The 20,140-nt window shown below is 45.8% G+C and overlaps 2 protein-coding genes across 2 annotated transcripts; both read left to right on the plus strand.

Moving 5' to 3' along the window:
• The first annotated feature begins 1,725 nt into the window (after positions 1-1,725).
• Positions 1,726-5,415, plus strand: LOC147453963 (uncharacterized). The gene is made up of 2 exons (XM_086516006.1): positions 1,726-2,621; positions 2,764-5,415. The coding sequence occupies exons 1-2, from the start codon at positions 2,605-2,607 to the stop codon at positions 3,221-3,223; spliced, it is 477 nt and encodes a 158-aa protein (XP_086372132.1). The 5' UTR covers positions 1,726-2,604; the 3' UTR covers positions 3,224-5,415.
• Positions 5,416-5,587: 172 nt separating this feature from the next.
• Positions 5,588-18,504, plus strand: LOC147453964 (uncharacterized). The gene is made up of 2 exons (XM_086516005.1): positions 5,588-7,479; positions 18,238-18,504. The coding sequence occupies exons 1-2, from the start codon at positions 6,874-6,876 to the stop codon at positions 18,436-18,438; spliced, it is 807 nt and encodes a 268-aa protein (XP_086372131.1). The 5' UTR covers positions 5,588-6,873; the 3' UTR covers positions 18,439-18,504.
• Positions 18,505-20,140: the final 1,636 nt, after the last annotated feature.

Raw genomic sequence — 20,140 nt, forward strand, 5'->3', positions numbered from 1 at the left:
CAAGTGGCAAAGACCTTGAGCAGATATTTGATGGTGCTAGGGGCCAGGTACATCGGGATAGAGCATTTGCTAGCAGGGGCTGCAAGTGTTTTTTGCTATCACAGGTGGCAGGAGCATATGTTTATATCACAAGGTTCGGAACGAGGCAAGGGGTGCTAGATGCAGGTGCCATGAAGTTTATGCTATGGGATTTTGATCGAGGTGTCTACAAGAGACTCTATTTGCCGAGAGTGAGGATGAATTTCCACCATATGGATTGGGTGCAATCGTCAGCTAGCACCATGGTATGTAATATGATTGGATGCTTTCACTATCTTAGCAATCTCGAGGCTCACTAGATGCATGAAGCCCGCTCAAGCAGATGATATTTGAAGGTTTCCGACACTTGTAGCAGTCGTGCTTTTCTCTGAGTGGTGGACGGTATTGATTGTAACCCAATTGCATCGCCGGGGGATTGTCCACACTACGACTACGAAGGCTTTGATGGATTGGAGATATTGGCGTGTGCATGGGGGCTAAGCCCGAATTTTTTTTAAAAAAGCGATTAATATATTATATATATAAATATTGCTGTCATGCTGCAGTCGACGAGTAGCACTATTTGGAAGGTCGACAGGTGGAAGGAGTTGCAAGGGAGAAGGGCCAGAGGGACCGCCACTTGGGCGTGCATGAGGACGAGAGGGATACAAAGGGGGGGCCCGTTTTGAGGGGGGGGAGACAACCAATAGCGAGGTCGCTATTGGTACATCTGACAAGGGAACGGGCTGGGCTAGCGGTGGCGGGCCTGAGCATTGGACGGCGGGGTAGCCGAGGTACTGATCAGGAGAAAGCTGCAGGGTAGCGCTACAAGGTGGGGAGAAGGGGAAAACCACGAGGTGGCGCAGGTTTCCAATGAGGGCGAGAGAGGAAGATGCTGAAGGAAGGCGCTGTAGAGAAAGAGGGCCGAGAGTCGGCCAGTGGCGTGGAGGAGGGCCAGTGTATGGGAGGCCGTTGGGCTGCATTTGAAGACGAGGAGCTGGCGGACAGTAGGCAGCGGGGGTGCCATCAACAGAGAGGACAGGGTTGCAGAGGAAGAGCCGGCAGCCGCCATGGGTTGTATGGAAATAGCCTGAGGCCTTGCATGTGTGCAGGAGATAGGGAGAGCCGAGCAGGCAGCATTGTTGAGGGAAGGCGCTGCAGTAGGGCCGCCAGAGAGAGCCTAAAGAGGCGCTGCAGTTGAGGCTGAAGGGAGGAGCTGCAGGGCAGCGTGATCAAGAGGAGGTGGGCGCCATTGCTAGAGGAGCCAAGGGTCGAGAGTAGCAACAAGTTGTGGCAGACTGCAGTAGCTTTTGAAGGAGGATAAGGAGAAGGCCGCCAAAGGGAGGAGCACCACAAGCTATCCAAGGGGGGGGTGCCATACCAGTTGAGGAGGCAAGGCTGCATATTGAAACCAGGTCCGACTTGGGGATTACATGAGAAGGGACTCATGAGATGCTGCATCAAGGCGGGATTGTACCTGTTTTGCTAATCGAATCAACTTGACACGCCCACATGCTTGTTGCTTGTGAGGAGAGATCATTCCTGATCATATTATGTTGTCTTTCTCTATCTTGCCTAATGTTATCGTGTCTATGTATATCTCCAAGGGTGATGGTTGTATAAATGCTTTCTATACGGATGTTGGTGTGTACAAGTCTGCAAGCCTGAGGGCAAACAAGTGTATGTCGAAGATTGGGTCGGGTTTTTTAGTATCGATTGCTATTGAATTGCCTATTTGTTACATGATGCTCTAGAGTGTTATAGAGGGAGGCTATCTGAACCTACCTTGCAATCGGATCTATCTAGTCAGGGTTGGTCGAGATTGGGCTTGGACTTTAGTTGTCTGCAGATTGTGTATCTAAAAGTGTGTTTGCTAGGGGATAGGGGTGTTGTGAGATCACTGCGCTATATAGAGGCATCGAGTTTATGTGCTGGTGGTTTTCCCATTTCCCCCTTTCCATCTTGTGGTGCCCCCACTGAGGATCCATTGATTGCTTCCTAACAAGGTGTTCTTGAGTCAAGATGAGGATGCTGACGATTGGCTTGCCGATTTTGAGTTGTTGATGCTGACAGTACTGTGGATGCCAGGTGATGAAGCAAAGCTCCAAACTCTACCTTTGGTGCTGCGAGGTAAAGCAAAAGTTTGATTTGATGGCTTAGAGAGCACTGATTGAGAAACATGGCAAAGGTTTCAGAGTCAATTTTTGGAGTGGTTTTGAGGGGTGGTTACGGCGGAAAAGGCTGGTGCAAGGCTGAAGGCGGTACGCCAGGATGTAAGTAAAGATTTCTCTCTTTTCATTGAGCAGTTTAAAGCTTGTTGGAAGCAGTTAGAGATTGCTACTGGGGTCAAAAGCAACCAATCTTTGAAGCTGTCAAAGCTGTTAGAGTGCTTGCATCTGAGGATTAGAGAAAAGGTCAAAGATGGTGCAGATACCTATGGAGACATGGTCTACCTGGCAAAGATAAAGAGCAGAAAGATGAAGCGAAAGTTGGAGTTAGGAATGCTAAAGCCAGTGGATTATATGCCTGTTGCGGAGGTAGCGAAGTGCTCTTGGGTCCAGCCAAAGGTGATTCCAATTTTGCAAAATGCAAGGCCTGTGGAGGTAAACCTACTATTGGTTATGTTCCTTAGAGGTTTCCAGTTTTTTATGTGCATTTGCCTTGGGTCCAGCCAAAGGTGATTCGAATTGTGCAAAATGCAAGTCCTGTGGAGGTAAGACCTACTATTGGTTATGTTCCTTGTAGGTTTCCAGTTTGTTATGTGCATGTGCCGAGGGTGGAAGAGCTTGTCAACGAGGAGAAGCTCCACGTAGAGGTGAACCAAGATGCAAAAGTGGTAGCAGATGTGGAGATTCCAGTACGGATTGAAGAGGTAAAGCATATGCATGTTGAAAGTTTGCATGAAAATGTAGCAGAATGTGATCGAGATGCAGATACCAAGGGTTCAAAAGTTGATGGAGAAAGTGAGCAAAGCGGTGAAGATGGTCAAGCTTTTGTGGAGCAGCAAGTGGATACAGATGCTGATACGGAGTCGGTATATGATGGCGATGCTGATGAGGATACAAGCTCGATTAGCTGGGAGACAAGCGAGGAGGATAGAGCGGATGAGTCCACATCCTATGACGAAGAGATGGAATCTCATGAACCCAAACTGGCAAAGGTAAAACTGCCCTCATATATGTTTGATGATATGGTGATAACATAGGTGCAAGAAGAGTAGGGAACAGAGCAAGCCGAGATGCTTGATGAAAGCCAAAAGGAGCGGTCTAGACCTACAGATGATGGAATGCAGGTGAAGGTAGTGTGCACCGATATGGTGATAACATAGGTGCAAGAAGAGTAGGGAACAGAGCAAGCCGAGATGCTTGATGAAAGCCAAAAGGAGCGGTCTAGACCTACAGATGATGGAATGCAGGTGAAGGTAGTGTGCGGTGCCATGCTATTGGCTGTGCTGATGAAAGTAGAAGTGGAATGTGCCATGGTGGTGCAGCAGATGCACCATATTTCCTAGAGACATAAAGCGGCCGTGTCTATGGCAGAACTCGAGATGAATGCGGTAGAGGACGAGTTTCTCTCTTCCATGGAGGAGCATGATGCAACGGTCGAAGAGGTGATTGAAGGGCAGGAGACTGAAGCTGGACAAAAGAAAGTGCGGAGCGATCTTGAAGGGCCAATCGATGATGAAGGGTTGGATGACAGTATAAGTGATTTCGAAGAGGAGGTACAAGAGAGCATGAAGCCAGTGCAAGAGATGCGTTCTATGGCATATGGAGGAGGGTCCTAGGATGTGTCCAAGCTTTCAAAAGAGGTATGCAATCCATGGTTAAAAGGTATGCTTGTTAGTGCAACAGTGTAGTATGTTATCCGTCAGATACGGGGGTCCTTTGAGAGGAGCTCTCCTTTACATGGCTGGGACAGACGGTCAGAAGTGTTGGTTCATACAGATGATGTGTTTGCAGAGCCATATAGGCTGATGAGGCAAGATGATGTTCGAAGAGGTGATAAAGTGCTATGGGCCTTTAGTGTGCATGGATGGCTACGTGCTTGGGTAGGTCACTATTGGAGGTTGTTGCAGATGGATGAAAGTGAACAGAGCCAGGTGTTTGATCCTGGTGGAAGCTATGTTATGCAGGGGGTGGGGCAACCCACTTGAAGGTTTGGTAGTAGGGTGCAATAAAACATTGTACATATGGTTTGAGTTTTCTCATAGTGTATGCCAGGTTTTGCAGTTTATAGCGGAATAAAGCTTTTTTCTGGTTGAGCATAAATGCTCAACGAGGGGGTGGGCAATGATTGTACAACCAAATTGTGTCGCTCTATGGAAATGCAGGAAGTCGAAGCATAGCACTTTGCAGGCAAGTGGCAAAGACCTTGAGAAGATATTTGATGGTGCTACGGGCTAGGTACATCGGGATGGAGCATTTGCTAGCAGGAGCTGCAAGTGTTTTTTTCTATCACATGTGGCAGGAGTATATGTTTATATCACAAGGTTGGGAACGAGGCAAGGGGTGCTGGATGCAGGTGCCATGAAGTTTATGCTATGGGATTTTGATCAAGGTGTCTACAAGAGACTCTATTTGCCGAGAGTGAGGATGAATTTCCACCGTATGGGTTGGGTGCAATCGTCAGCTAGCACCATGGTATGTAATATGATTGGATGCTTTCACTGTCTTTGCAATCTCGAGGCTCGCTAGATGCATGAAGCCCGCTCAAGCAGATAATGTTCGAAGGTTTCCGGCACTTGTAGCAGTCGTGCTTTTCTCTGAGTGGTGGACGGTATTGATTGTAACCCAATTGCATCGCCAGGGGATTGTCCACACTATCGACTACGAAGGCTTTGATGGATTGGAGATATTGGCGTGTGCAAGTGGGCTAAGCCCGATTTTTTTAAAAAAAGCTATTAATATATTTAAAAAAATTATTGCTGTCATGCTGCAGCCGATGAGTAGCACTATTTGGAAGGTCGAGAGGTGGAAGGAGTTGCAAGGGAGAAGGGCCAGAGGGACCGCCACTTGGGCGTGCATGAGGACGAGAAGGATACAAAGGGGGGGCCCGTTTTGAGGGGGAGGAGACAACCAATAGCGAGGTCGCTATTGGTGCATCTGACAAGGGAACGGGGTGGGCCAGCGGTGGCGGGCCTGAGGATTGGACGGCAGGGTGGCCGAGCTACTGATCAGGAGAAGGCTGCAGGGCAGCGCTACAAGGTGGGGAGAAGGGTAAGGCCACGAGGTGGCGCAGGTTTCCAGTGAGGGCGTGAGAGGGAGGTGCTGAAGGAAGACGCTGTAGAGGAAGAGGGCCGAGAGTCGGCCAGTGGCATGGAGGAAGGCCAGTGTATGGGAGGCCGTTGGGCTGCATTTGAAGACGAGGAGCTGGCGGACAGTAGGCAGCGGGGGCGCCATCAACAGAGAGGACAGGGTTGCAGAGGAAGAGCCGGCAGCCGCCATGGGTTGTATGGAAAGAGCCTGAGGCCTTGCATGTGTGCAGGAGATAGGGAGAGCCGAGCAGGCAGCATTGTTGAGGGAAGGCGCTGCAGTAGGGCCGCCAGAGAGAGCCTAAAGAGGCGCTGCAGTTGAAGCTGAAGGGAGGAGCTGCAGGGCAGCGTGATCAAGAGGAGGTGGGCGCCATTGCAAGAGGAGCCAAGGGTCGAGAGTAGCAACAAGTGGTGGAATACTGCAGTAGCTTAGCTTTTGAAGGAGGATAAGGAGAAGGCCGCCAAAGGGAGGAGCACCACAAGCTATCCAAGGAGGGGCTGCCATACCAGTTGAGGAGGCAAGGCTGCATATTGAAACGAGGTCCGACTTGGGGATTACATGAGAAGGGACTCATCGGATGCTGCATCAAGGCGGGATTGTACCTGTTTTGCTAATCGAATCAACTTGACATGCCCACATGCTTGTTGCTTGTGAGGAGAGATCATTCTCGATCATATTATTTTGTCTTTCGCTATCTTGCCTAATGTTATCGTCTCTATGTATATCTCCAAGGGTGATGGTTGTATAAATGCTTTCTATACGGATGTTGGTGTGTACTAGTCTGCAAGCCTGCGGGCAAACAAGTGTATGTCGAAGATTGGGTCGGGGTTTTTTAGTATCGATTGCTATTGAATTGCCTATTTGTTACATGGTGCTCTAGAGTTTTATAGAGGGAGGCTATCTGAACCTACTTTGCAATCGGATCTATCTAGTCAGGGTTGGTCGGGATTGGGCTTGGACATTAGTTGTCTGCAGATTGTGTATTTGAAAGTGTGTTTGCTAGGGGATAGGGGTGTTGTGAGATCACTGAGCTATATAGAGGCATCGAGTTTATGTGCTGGTGGTTTTCCCATTTCCCCCTTTTCATCTTGTGGTGCCCCCACTGAGGATCCACTGATTGCTTCCTAACAAGGTGTTCTTGAGTCAAGATAAAGCAGGAGTTTGGGCAGTGTTCAAAGGGGATGAGGATGCTGACGATTGGCTTGCCGATTTTTAGCTGTTGATGCTGACAGTACTGCAGATGCCAGGTGATGTAGCAAAGCTCCAAACTCTACCTTTGGTGCTGCGAGGTAGAGCAAAAGTTTGGTTTGATGGCTTAGAGAGCAGTGATCGAGAAACATGACAAAGGTTTCAGAGTCAATTTCTGGAGCGGTTTCGAGAGGTGGTTACGGCATAACAGGCTGGTGCAAGGTAGAAGGCGGTATGCCAGGATGTAAGTAAAGATTTCTCTCTTTTCATTGAGCAGTTTGAAGCTTGTTGGAAGCAGTTAGAGATTGCTACTGGGGTCAAAAGCAACCAATCTTTGACGCTGTCAAAGCTGTTAGAGTGCTTGCATCAGAGGATTATAGAAAAGGTCGAAGATGGTGCAGATACCTATGGAGACATGGTCTACCTGGCAAAGATAAAGAGCAGAAAGGTGAAGCGAAAGTTGGAGTTGGGAATGCTAAAGCCAACAGATTATATGCCTGTTGCGGAGGTAGCGAACTGCTCTTGGGTCCAGCCAAAGGTGATTCCAATTGTGCAAAATGCAAGGCCTGTGGAGGTAAGACCTACTATTGGTTATGTTCCTTGGAGGTTTTCAGTTTGTGATGTGCATGTGCCGAGGGTGGAAGAGCTTGTCAACGAGGAGAAGCTCCATGTAGAGGTGAACCAAGATGCAAAAGTGGTAGCAGATGTGGAGGTTCCAGTACGGATTGAAGAGGTAAAGCATATGCTTGTTGAAAGTTTGCATGAAAAGGTAGCAGAATGTGATCGAGATGCAGATACCGAGGGTTCAAAAGATGATGAAGAAAGTGAGCAAAGCGGTGAAGATGGTCAAGCTTTTGTGGAGCAGCAAGTGGATGCAGATGTTGATAGGGAGTCGGTATATGATGCCGATGCTGATGAGGAGATAAGCTCGATTAGCTGGGAGACAAGCGAGGAGGATAGAGCGGATGAGTCCACATCCTATGACGAAGAGACGGAATCTTATGAACCCAAGCTGGCAAAGGTAAATTTTCCCTCATATATGTTTGATGATATGGTGATAGCACAGGTGCAAGAAGAGCAGGGAACAGAGCAAGCCGAGATGCTTGATGAAAGCCAAAAGGAGCGGTCTAGACCTACAGATGATGGAATGTAGGTGAAGGTAGTGTGCGGTGCCATGCTAATGGTTGTGCTGATGAAAGTAGCAGTGGAATGTGCCATGGTGGTGCAGCAGATGCACCATTGCAGGTGCCATGAAGTTTATGCTATGGGATTTTGATCGAGGTGTCTACAAGAGACTATTTGCCGAGAGTGAGGATGAATTTCCACCGTATGGGTCGGGTGCAATCATCAGCTAGCACCATGGTATGTAATATGATTGGATGCTTTCACTATCTTAGCAATCTCGAGGCTCGCTAGATGCATGAAGCCCGCTCAAGCAGATGATGTTCGAAGGTTTCCGACAGTTGTAGCTGTCGTGCTTTTCTCTGAGTGGTGGACGGTATTGATTGTAACCCAATTGCATCGCCGGGGGATTGTCCACACTACCGACTACGAAGGCTTTGATGGATTGGAGATATTGGCGTGTGCAAGAGGGCTAAGCCCGAATTTTTTAAAAAAAAGCTACTAATATATTTAAAAAAAATATTGCTGTCATACTGCAGTCGACGAGTAGCACTATTTGGAAGGTTGACAGGTGAAAGGAGTTGCAAGGGAGAAGGGCCAGAGGGACCGCCACTTGGGCGTGCATGAGGACGAGAGGGATTCAAAGGGGGGGGGGCAGTTTTGAGGGGGAGGAGACAAGTAATAGCGAGGTCGCTATTGGTACATCTGACAAGGGAACGGGCTGGGCCAGCGGTGGCGGGCCTGAGCATTGGACGGCAGGGTGGCCGAGCTATTGATCAGGAGAAGGATGCAGGGCAACGCTACAAGGTGGGGAGAAGGGGAAGGCCACGAGGTGGCGCAAGTTTCCAGTGAGGGCGTGAGAGGGAGGTGCTGAAGGAAGGCGCTGTAGAGGAAGAGGGCCGAGAGTCCGCCAGTGGCGCGGCGGAAGGCCAGTGTATGGGAGGCCATTGGGCTGCATTTGAAGACGAGGAGCTGGCTGACAGTAGGAAGCGGGGGCGCCATCAACAGAGAGGGTAGGGTTGCAGAGGAAGAGCCGGCGGCCGCCATGGGTTGTATGGAATGAGCCTGAGGCCTTGCATGTGTGCAGGAGATAGGGAGAGCCGAGCAGGCAGCATTGTTGAGGGAAGGCGCTGTAGTAGGGCCGCCAGAGAGAGCTTAAAGAGGCGCTGTAGTTGAAGCTAAAGGGAGGAGATGCAGGGCAGCGTGATCAAGAGGAGGTGGGTGCCATTGCAAGAGGAGCCAAGGGTCGAGAGCAGACTGCACTAGCTTTTGAAGGAGGATAAGCAGACGGCCGCCAGAGGGAGGAGCACCACAAGTTATCCAAGGGGGGGCTGCCATACCAGTTGAGGAGGCAAGGCTGCATATTGAAACCAGGTGCGACTTGGGGATTACATGAGAAGGGACTCATCGGATGCTGCATCAAGGAGGGATTGTACCTGTTTCGCTAATCGAATCAACTTGACACGCCCACATGCTTGTTGCTTGTGAGGAGAGAGATCATTCTGGATCATATTATTTTGTCTTTCGCTATCTTGCCTAATGTTATCGTGTCTATGTATATCTCCAAGGGTGATGGTTGTATAAATGCTTTCTATACGGATGTTGGTGTGTACAAGTCTGCAAGCTTGAGAGCAAACAAGTGTATGTTGAAGATTGGGTTGGGGTTTTTTAGTATCGATTGCTGTTGAATTGCCAATTTGTTACATGGTGCTCTAGAGTATTATAGAGGGAGGCTATCTGAACTTACTTTGCAATCGGATCTATCTAGTTAGGGTTGGTCAGGATTGGGCTTGGACATTAGTTGTCTGCAGATTGTGTATCTGAAAGTGTGTTTGCTAGGGGATAGGGGTGTTGTGAGATCACTGAGCTATATAGAGGCATCGAGTTTATGTGCTGGTGGTTTTCCCATTTTCCCCTTTCCAACGTCTGCCCTCTCCATGTTCATAACCCTAAAATCCAAGGATGTGGAGTAACCTTCTACTTCGAACGGAACAGCTAGGACTTGAGTATCCCAGATTTCGGTATCATGTCCATTCATCATTTCTACCTTGTAGCACTGGGTACTCAGAGTTTGAGGCAATTTGAGTTTTTTCACCAATCCGTAATTGATGAAATTGTGAGTAGCACCGTCATCTTACCAAGATGTGCACCTTGTGCCCTTGTAGAGATCTGTGCATAAGTAGCACCATCATCTACCAAGATGTGCACCTTGTGCCCTTGTAGAGATCCATGCATACATACTAACTCATGTGGTCCGAAGGTGTGTTGCCACATGGAAGCTACGAGACAACATTCATCCACCACCTCGATGTGTGTTACTTCCACTGTAGAGAATCGTGAGGAAGATGAAGGAGTACGAGCGGAAGTGCGACGCGAGAGAGAGTGCGAGAAGAAGAGCACGACGATATGGTGAACTTGCTCTACTGTAATGTGTAGAGCATAGTGAGTTCTTATTAGGTTTTAACAAAAGAGTATGTGTACATACCTGGCGGCCCGCCCACTTACCTGGGCCACCACATTGGGCTTTATACCCCAACAAACTCCCACTTAAAGTCCAATGTGGTACTTTAAGTGTGAGAGAAGCTACTATACAAGCTAATATACAAGAGATGTAGAGAAGTGATGTACTACCCTACACCTATCTGCTTGCGAAAATGCGCAAAGCTCTCTGAGGGAAGTCCTTTTGTAAGTAGATCAGCAGGATTTTCTGTGGTGTGAACTTTGACAAGCTGAATTTGCTTATCCTCGAGCATTTTCCTGATGAAATGATACTTCACATCCACATGCTTTGTCTTTGAGTGATAAACTGGATTGCGAGCCAATTGTATAGCACTTTGACTATCACAATATAACACAGGCATCTCTTCTTTGATTCCCAAATCTGTTACTAGTCGATTAAGCCAAATTGATTCTTTACATGCCTCTGATGTTGCAACATATTCAGTCTCTGTAGTAGACTGAGTAACACAATCTTGTAATCTAGAACGCCATGATACTGCTCCACCAGCCAATGTAAAGACATACCCTGACGTAGACCTTCGGTTGTCTAAGTCACCTGCATAATCTGAGTCTGTAAAACCATTTACACTTAGCTCCTGACTCCCATAGCATATACACATACTCTTTGTAGCTTTCAGGTATCTCAATATTCCTTTCACTGCCTCCCAATGTTTCTTGCCTGGGTTTGACATGTATCGACTTACTACTCCCACTGCAAATGCAATGTCTGGGCGAGTAGCAATCATTGCATACATCAAACTACCCACTGCAGACGCATATGGAATCTTATCCATTTCAGCCTGTTCTTCCTTAGACACAGGACAATCTTTTTTGCTAAGTTTCACATATGGTGGCAATGGAACACTCAGTGCCTTTCCCTTCTCCATATTGAAACATTGCAAAACCTTGACAATATACTCTGTTTGAGATAACCAAATCAACTTCTTTGATGTGTCTCTCTCAATGCGCATACCAAGTATATGACTTGCCTCACCCATGTCTTTCCTGTCAAACGATTTTGCCATCTTTGACTTCAAAGCTGAAATTTCTTCCAAGTGCTTGCCAGCAATCAACATGTCATCCACATACAAAATAAGGATCAGCCAACTGCCATCCTTAGCCTTCTTTGTATATAGACAGTGATCGAACTCACTACGTTTGTAGCCTTGAGAAAGCATAAACTTGTGGAATTTATGGTACCATGCCCTCGGTGATTGTTTTAAGCCATAAAGACTCTTTAACAACTGGCATACCCAATCTTCCTTGCCTTTCTCAACAAACCCTTTTGGCTGCTGCATGTAAATTTCCACATCTAAATCACCATGCAAGAACGCTGTCTTGACATCTATTTGGTGCAACACCAAATCTAATATGGCAACCAATGCAAGAAAGCATCTCAATGTAGTCATCTTGACCACCGAAGAGAAGACTTCATCAAAGTCAATGACTTGTTCTTGCTTAAAGCCCTTGGCAACAAGCCTTGCTTTGTACTTTGGCTGACTATCATGAGCGGTGATCTTATACCTGTAAACCCATTTACAAGGTAGAGCCTTTTTGCCCCGTGGTAATTTAACTAGCTTCCATGTCTGCTTTTTATGCAGAGCCGTCATCTCTGACTGCATGGCCAATTGCCAATTCCCGGAGTCCTTCATTTGCATTGCTTCCTTGTAACATGAAGGCTCATTGCAATCAGTCAACATGACGTAGTTCATAGATGGAACAAACCTATCAGGAGGTCGCGTGACACGTCCAGATCTACGCACAATAGGTGGCTCAGGCTCAGCCACAACCTGTGGTTCCACTCTATCGTGTCCTTGCTCCTCTTGAGCCCTGGCATTTTGTCTTGCACGTGCAGGTCCATCTTCTTGGAATACAAATCTTCTAATCTCCTCAACCCTCTTTGGTTTAGAATGATATTTGGATTCATTAAAGTGAACATCATTGCTGCGGACAACCTTTCTGGATTCGGGATCCCAAAGTCTGTACCCCATCTCACCAGAATTACCATAGCCTAGAAAGATGCACTTTCTACTCTTTGGCTCAAGTTTGTTCCTAAATTCCTTTGGAACATGAGTATATGCCTCACAGCCAAAGACTTTGAGATGCTTGTATGAGGGCATTTTGCCTGACCATACCATCTCTGGCACTGAATCCTTCTGCAAAACCTTGCTAGGAGATCTATTTACAAGATGAACGGCTATTGATACAGCTTCAGCCCAAAACCCATTTGGCAGTTGTGCATTAGACAACATACTTCTAACCTTGTCTTGTATGGTCCTATTCATCCTCTCAGCAACACCATTTTGAGGAGGATTGCAAGGAGCCTTAAGTTCACGTTTTATACCTTTTGACTCACAAAAGTCCTGAAAGGCCTTTGAAACGTACTCTCCACCATTGTCAGTGCGTAAGCATTTAAGCTTCTTGCCACTCTGATTCTCCACAAGTGTCACAAACGTTTTGAAAACACTAAACGCTTCATCCTTGTGCTTGAGAAAGTAAACCCATACTTTCCTCGAGTAATCATCTATAAATGTCATAAAGTAAGAAGCTCCCCCTAGAGATAGGTTAGGCATAGGTCCACAAAAATCACTATGAACAAGTGCCAACTGTGTATCTCTTCTACTGCTTCTATGCTTATGTGGATGCTGTGTTTGCTTACCATACAGACAATGTTCACATAATTCAAAATCATTAAATGAAAAGCCAGGAAAATAACCAGAACGAGACAAGATTTCCATTCCCTTCTTGGACATATGTCCTAACCGGCTATGCCACAAAGAAACGTTCGGTTGCTCGGTTACATTGATTACATTTTTAGAGACATTTGATACATAAATCATGTAAAGTCCTCCAGACTTTACTCCATGTGCTACTGTCATAGAACCCTTGGATATCTTCCACATGTTTTGTCCAAAATTGATGGCGTAGCCAGCATCATCAAGTAAACCTGTGCTGATCAAGCTCTTTGTAATTGCGGGAACATGTCTCACATTCTTCAGCGTGAAAGAAGAGCCATTCTGAAACTTCAATTGAACATCTTCAACACCTAAGATCTCACATGTCTACCCATTGCCAAGCCGAACATGATCTTTATTGGTCACATAATAGGTAAACCACTCCTTGTTTGGAGACACATGAAGTGATGCCCCTCAGTCTATAATCCAGTCACTCAGTGCATTTCCATCAGATGCCGTAAGAAGAGCTGAGTCCATTGTATTCTTCAAGAAGTAGATGTCTCTTGACACTAGACTGTCATCCTCTGCAACAGTGTTTGTCACATTTATTTCTTGAATATTCACTGAGGACTTGTTCTTCTCACCATGGTCTTCAGCTTTCTCTTTGCCTTTTTCTGCTTTCCATTCTCTGCAGTCTCTTTTCATGTGACCCTTCTTGCCACAATGGTAGCATTCTATGTCACTCTTGCCTTTAGCACTGCGGGAATTGCTACGAGACTGATTCCTCTTTCCACCTTTGTACTTTTCTTTGGTCCTTCCCCTGACAACTAAAGCTGTTCCTTTGCCTTTGTCCATTGTCTTTCTATTGGTTTCTTCAGTAAGCAGACTTCCTTCTACACCTGTTATGTTCAAACCATCTGGAGGTGCATAATTACTCAAAGCTGTGCGAAAAGTGTCCCAACTTTTCGGCAATGTGATCAACAGGAACATAGCTCTAACAGGCTCATCAAACTTGACACCTTGAGCTGACAACTGACTATAGATTGTGTTGAATTCATTTAGATGATTGGACATAGGGGTCCCTTCTTTCATCTTCAAGTCAACAAGCTTCTTAAGCCAGTATACCTGTGAAGCTGCACTCTGTTTCTCATAAAGATCACTGAGCTTTAACCATGCTTGATAAGCCAACATCTCGTCTGCTACATTGAAGTAAACGCTTTCTTCCAAAGTCAGCATAATGGTAGAAAGTGCCAATTCATCCATTTCGCTCCATTCATCTTCGTCCATATCTTCTGGTTTTATCCCCTTGAGCTTTATAGGTTTTATCTGCTTCTTTTGTACCAACACGTGCCAAATCTGCTTCTTCCACAATGGGAAACTGGTTCCATCCAACTTCTTGATATTGTAAAGAGCAGTGTCCTATGATATCCAGCCATAGCTACGCTTCACAATGGTTTACTTTCTTGGGAAAAATTCGGCAGAGTTTCCCCTGTAAACTGACCTCTGAACCAATATCAACCTGTCAAATGAACCAAAAAAGCTTCAGATTCTGCATAAATTTCGGCAGAGTCTCCTTTGTAAAATGGCTCTGGTGTACTCAAAAACAGACCAAAAAACAGCTCAAAAAACACTATCTCTCTGACACTGTAAGATGCGGGTAAACCTGTCCTGCACCTGTACTGTCTCTCACTATCTTGTCACTGTCCTATAAGCATAGACTGCGACAATGCCTCAACGGCAGTAAAGCAAAGATGCAATCCCAACTGTCTAACTCACAGTCAATACATCCTAGCTGCCTATCTAAGGGTACTCGAGGGATCGCTCCAAGACTTGTATCACCGAAATGATCTCAACATTCGAGAATCCCCCAGCTCAATAAAACCTCACTCGACCCTCAACAAAGGCTGCAGTAAATCTGACAGTACATAGACTTCCCACAAAGTCATACTTCCACAAATTTCCCACTGTATGCTGTAACCGCTGCGGCGGTTGTTTACTGCGTGACTCACAGCCAGCAAACCCTCAACAGACATACATCATCTCTGACAATACATCCCATGTGGAAGTACCTGCAATGTCAGGATGAAATCTAGAATATCAAGCAGCAAACACAAGCTACCTGATGAACTAGTGGATGTCGCCTACAGACTGTGTGTAGATGCGCCCGTGTCGTATGTGACACGCCTCCAAGAACTGTGAGCCGTCCTTCGATGTGTAGACAGCCACAAATCAACACTCTGGGAGTGTCGATATCCTCAGCACCTGCAGTCGTAGGCCGAAAACCCCAAATTTGCAGTCGGATCTGCACTCGCCGAGACCACGTAGTCGAAAATGGCCTGCGCAGACCTTTATCGAAGCCAAACGGTGACCGAGATGACCTCAGAATGAAATTCTGAGAACACCAAGTCCTTCGGGCCTACCCACAGGATTTAGGGCAGTGTCTTCGCCTGTCGAATTTCACTCCAATCTGAGCTGGTGACTCTAGCCTCCTGCAGTGCTGCCCCGAGCCTCGATCTGAGCTCTGATACCAGTTGAAGGAGTACGAGCAGAAGTGCGATGCGAGAGAGAGTGCGAGAAGAAGAGCACGACGATATGGTGAACTCGCTCTACTGTAATGTGTAGAGCATAGTGAGTTCGTATTATGTTTTAACAAAAGAATATGTGTACATACCTGGCGGCCCGCCCACTTACCTGGGCGACCACATTGGGGTTTCTACCCCAACAGAAGACTCAAGAGGCAGCAGTTGCACCATGTGCACTACTTTCTCCTTGCCATGTGCATCAGATTTTCCCTCAGGACAATCCTCGGGGGGTTCACTATGTGTAAAACTACCATATCACGTGCGTTCAAGACATGTTTGTAAAACCCCTTATCTATGAATTTTGTTAGGAATATAGTGTACCCTTTTCTTTTAAAATCTATAAGTTTTTTTCAAATTTGAAAAAATAATGTCCTTCTGTATATATATTTTTATAAGTTTCAAGAACTTTAAATACCCTTCTGTTGAACTCATGTGATAGGTTACATTTTTATTAGGTGACCTCCCCAGGGGACAATCCTTTTTGCCATGACCACTTCCTAAACATTGAAAACATAATTTCTCTTTCTTAGCTTTATTAAAGTCCTCAGGAGAGAGAGGATCTCTAGACCCCTTGGGTTTTTTAGATGCTTCTGAATTGGCTATTATAAATTCCTTTTATTAGGCCCATACTGTGTGCATGTATTACCATGTGTATTAGCAGACATGTGAGTATTATGTGCTTTCTTTTCATCTAGATCATCGTGAATATGTGCTTTCACTATGGATTCCTCAAGTGTTTTAGGGTCTTGGGTCTTGACGTGCTTCTTAAGCTCTTGTGTGGGACCTCGTATAAATCCCCATACTTGTTGAAAGTTATCTAAGCCTTCCAACTTGAGGATACCATCCCGATAGTGAGATATATATTTAAGTAATGATGGGTATTGGTCCATGGAACATGTGTCCCAAGCCGTCCAATTCCGATTTGCCTCATTTGTAGGCAAAAATTCTTTGCGAAAAAAGCTGGCCAACTTTGTGGTATAATATTCTTCTCCTTGAGAGACATCCACCATTTGTAGGCCTTGCCTTCTAGAGTAAGGCTCGTTTGCAGTGCTCTGGCTGCGTCCGGAGTACACCGTAAGGTGTGAATTCCATCCCACTTGCTGAGAAAGATATTCACTGCATCCTTATTGCGGGCTCGGCCTTCGCCCTTAAAAGTCGGTGGTTTGGTATTTTTTAACAACTCATACACCTCTTTTGTAGTGAGAGTGTGCAAAGTATCGGCAGTTGGACCTTGTCCTTGTCTAGTCTGGCCTTCCCCTGTGTAGCAACGTGCTCATGCATGTGCGTGTCACCAGGACCCTTGGATTATTGTTGCATTAATTGAATCACTAATTTCCTTTCATAACTAATATGCGTGTCTGAAGTGCACGAAATTCTTGAATGTCAAGCAATTCATAAGTGTCATCACCTGCCGTAGCATCGCGGGTACTCTCCTTGAGAGTATCCGACCGACGTGAGCCATCAGGGGCACGATCAGGTGTACTTTGCTCAAAATCAAAAGTCATATTGATATCTGAACCCATGGCAACAAAGTGCGGTGCAAGGAATAGTCAAAAAAATATTTGAGATTGAGAGCACTTGCAAAGTTTAATTAGCCTTGCTAATCCTGTCAAAGTCAATATTATCCAAGTGGAAATCGATCCAAAATGTCCTCCATGTAGGGAATTCTTTAATCCCTTATAGCCAAATCGATTATGCGTTCAACCGTAATTGATTCTGAAAAAAAACATCACTTTGAACTCCCCTTGAGATGCTTTTATTAAATTTTTGATTATCTGTCGATAATACGGAGAGAATGTGTGTGTTGAAGTACTTGACGGCCGTGTCGATATGCCAAGCCTCGCCGAAGCTTCACAAGAGGGAGGGGGCGTAACCCACTGTGGGTACCGTCCCTAGTTTGTTGAAAAAAACTTTGGCCACTAACCCCTAAGGGGTTGGGCACCGTCGGGTGTGTACTTGGAGTTGCTCACTAGCTATGGCCGCCTGCAGAAAGCGCGAGGGGTTGAGCAAAGCTCCCCCTGCCTCGTAGGATGTTTGCCTCTGCCTGCTCCAAGCACGGTAAAAGGTCCCCACGCCGACGTGATGCCGTAGAGCCCGCAAGGGTGTAGTTTGGTGTAGGTCACCGACAGGCGGCTTCTCCTTGCAAGGGTTGTTGCCCACGCCTTCGAGCTTGTCCTCCTCCTCACAGGGGGTGTGCTCCACACCTCCTTGATCCCTACATGCAAAAAATCATGCAAAATTGTGTGCCTCCCCTCCACGGCTCTACCTTTCCCAAAAAAGGAACCTTGCTCTTCATACCAATGTTAGACAAGGGGAACTAGAACCTAGGAGTCCACCTCCCAACCACCCACTATATAGCATGGCTCCTAGCCCTTTGCCCTAGTTGGACTCCCTTTCCACACTATCTAGCCTGGCCTTGCCCTTGTCTAGTTGGGCCTTGCCATTGTCCTAACAGAGGGTTCTTGCACATAAACACAGGCAAGACGTGCACTTTACCACAGCAACAAATTCTTTTGTCATTCTTACACAAAAGTAGAGATGTGCATATAAGTCCTTCTAATTTTGGATGCCTGCCTATGAGACAAGCTTTGCATTCACATGGCGCACTTGAATCCATGGTCTTTTGGAGCGTTTTTGATTCAGTGTGTATGATTGCATTATTGAAAACTAGCTATATGATATGTATCATTGAGAAAGAGGAAGTAAGCTCTCTTTAGGGTGATGGGTAGAGAGTTGGATGTGTAGAGAGCTATGCAGGTTTGTTGGACTTGTCTTGAGTTTGGGTGGCTTAACTGCTTATGTTTTGTGAATGTGATGGATTCTATAAATCATTTATCTATTCGTTTCTATTCTGTATTGTTGAGACCATCATTGCTGATGAGCATGTGTATTGATGTGCAGGGTGTGCAATCATGGAGCAGATTGTGGACCTTGAGTAGAAGAGACGAGCGACAAAATATCACCGTCCGCATGCATTTAGGAGCCCATCGTGGGTTGGTTGTGAATTATGGTTTTCCTTTTAATGGACAATATTGTAACCTATATTGCGACAAAAGTATGTGTAGGTTTATTTTTTGCCCATGTTTCAAAGGAGTCTTATGAATGGTAAACATTGTCTCCTTTTTGGCCAATTGTGTTCACCATGTGTGTCCCATTAAAGGGCCCTAGTGTTTTATTGGCCCCCTTACACTAGAGATCATGGATATTATTTAGTGCAGTCTTTGGACTTTATTTAATGCAGTTTTCATTTGTCATGGATGTATTTCATGTTGTCATGGATGCCTCATGGAAGTGTGTGATCATCATCTCATAGAGGGAGAGAGTATTCCCATAGCACTTCATGGCTAGAGCAATCCCAAAAGGTGTATGCTGTCTCTCTCTCTCTCTCTCTCTCTCTCTCTCTCTCTCTCTCTCTCTCTCTCTCTCTCTCTCTGCCCCCTCCCCAAATGCAACGTCCTTCTTCCCCTCTCTAGTTTCTTGTGTGCTCCATGCAACTTGTCACTCCATCATTAGTTGAAGATATTTCTTCCCTACGTCAATCTCTCTTACTGGCTTGCTCTCTTGCAATTGTGTGTTGAGGTTGTTAGGCTGGGCCGAAGAGACTTGGGGAGATAGATATGGAGAAAAAAACAGTACAATATGCTAATATGGTGTCAAGGCGTTATTTATCCAACATTAGTGAGGAAAGGTGAGATCTAGTTGTTGTTATTGTTGGATCCTTTGACTATTCCATGCCCGACAATGTATGCCATCCACACTTCTACCCAAGCCTCCATGTGTCATTCGAAGGATGCACACTCCTGTAGGGTGCAAAAACCATGTTCCCCCGAAATCATACTTGCATTGTTTGGTCGATATTCCCTTTTGCTGGATGTGCTTTGAAAACAAGGTTTTGCATGGCATTGAATATAGATCTTGTGGCCTCGTTGACTACACGAAGAGAGTCCATGTAGTTGTGTGCACTCTATGTTGTGCATATTGCATTCATATCATATACACTATTGAGAATATAAGTGGCATGTACATTTTTGATGGGCTTAACACGGGGAGGGGGTTGACCATGTTGATCACGTTGTCTGCGATTTCTCCTAGGCATGGTAAATATGTGAATGAGAGAAAACTCAAGGAATAACTTTAGAAAATAGATACTTAGTGGAGAGACTTGTGCATGAATGAATGAATGAAACATTGTGTTCTTCTGGCTATTTATAGAAAAAATCCAAGTGTCTCTACTTCAAGGGTCATTCACACCATGTCCTTCGTAATATTTTCAGTTAAAATATTATGAAGACTTTGAAAGATTAACTACCATCAATTGACTTGCCTTCAAAAATTAAACATAGTTACAAAAATAAAAATCAACATAGAGCAAACACATATTAGATTGTGCAAAAATTAAAATATAGTATGACCAACCACTAAGTTCAAATGTGTCGTTCCATAGAAATAAGTTAATATAGAGTAATCAATACAAGTCGCAAATTAGGTTCTTGATGGCCTCAAATCCTATGGTGGTTGCGCTACTAGTGCGTGTGCAGGTGGGGCCCCCATGGGCAGTGTGGGAAATAGTGGCCGATAGAGTAGTTGAGCATAGCTTTGGCCAACGAGGAACTATGGTTGGAGGTCTACTTGGAGGAGAAGTAGATGGCACAACCGACTCTTGTCAATGTCGTAAAGGAGACGGGTGGATGTGACTGTGCTCTACTATTCACAATGAAGTGTATCCCAAACGACACAAGGTATGGCACTAAGATGGAGTGTGTTGATTGCTTGCAAAATATGAATACAATAGGTAGCATAGGGA

The sequence above is a fragment of the Adiantum capillus-veneris genome, chromosome 7 (assembly GCF_014529385.1).
Source record: "Adiantum capillus-veneris isolate H3 chromosome 7, ASM1452938v2, whole genome shotgun sequence".
Classification (NCBI taxonomy): domain Eukaryota; kingdom Viridiplantae; phylum Streptophyta; class Polypodiopsida; order Polypodiales; family Pteridaceae; genus Adiantum; species Adiantum capillus-veneris.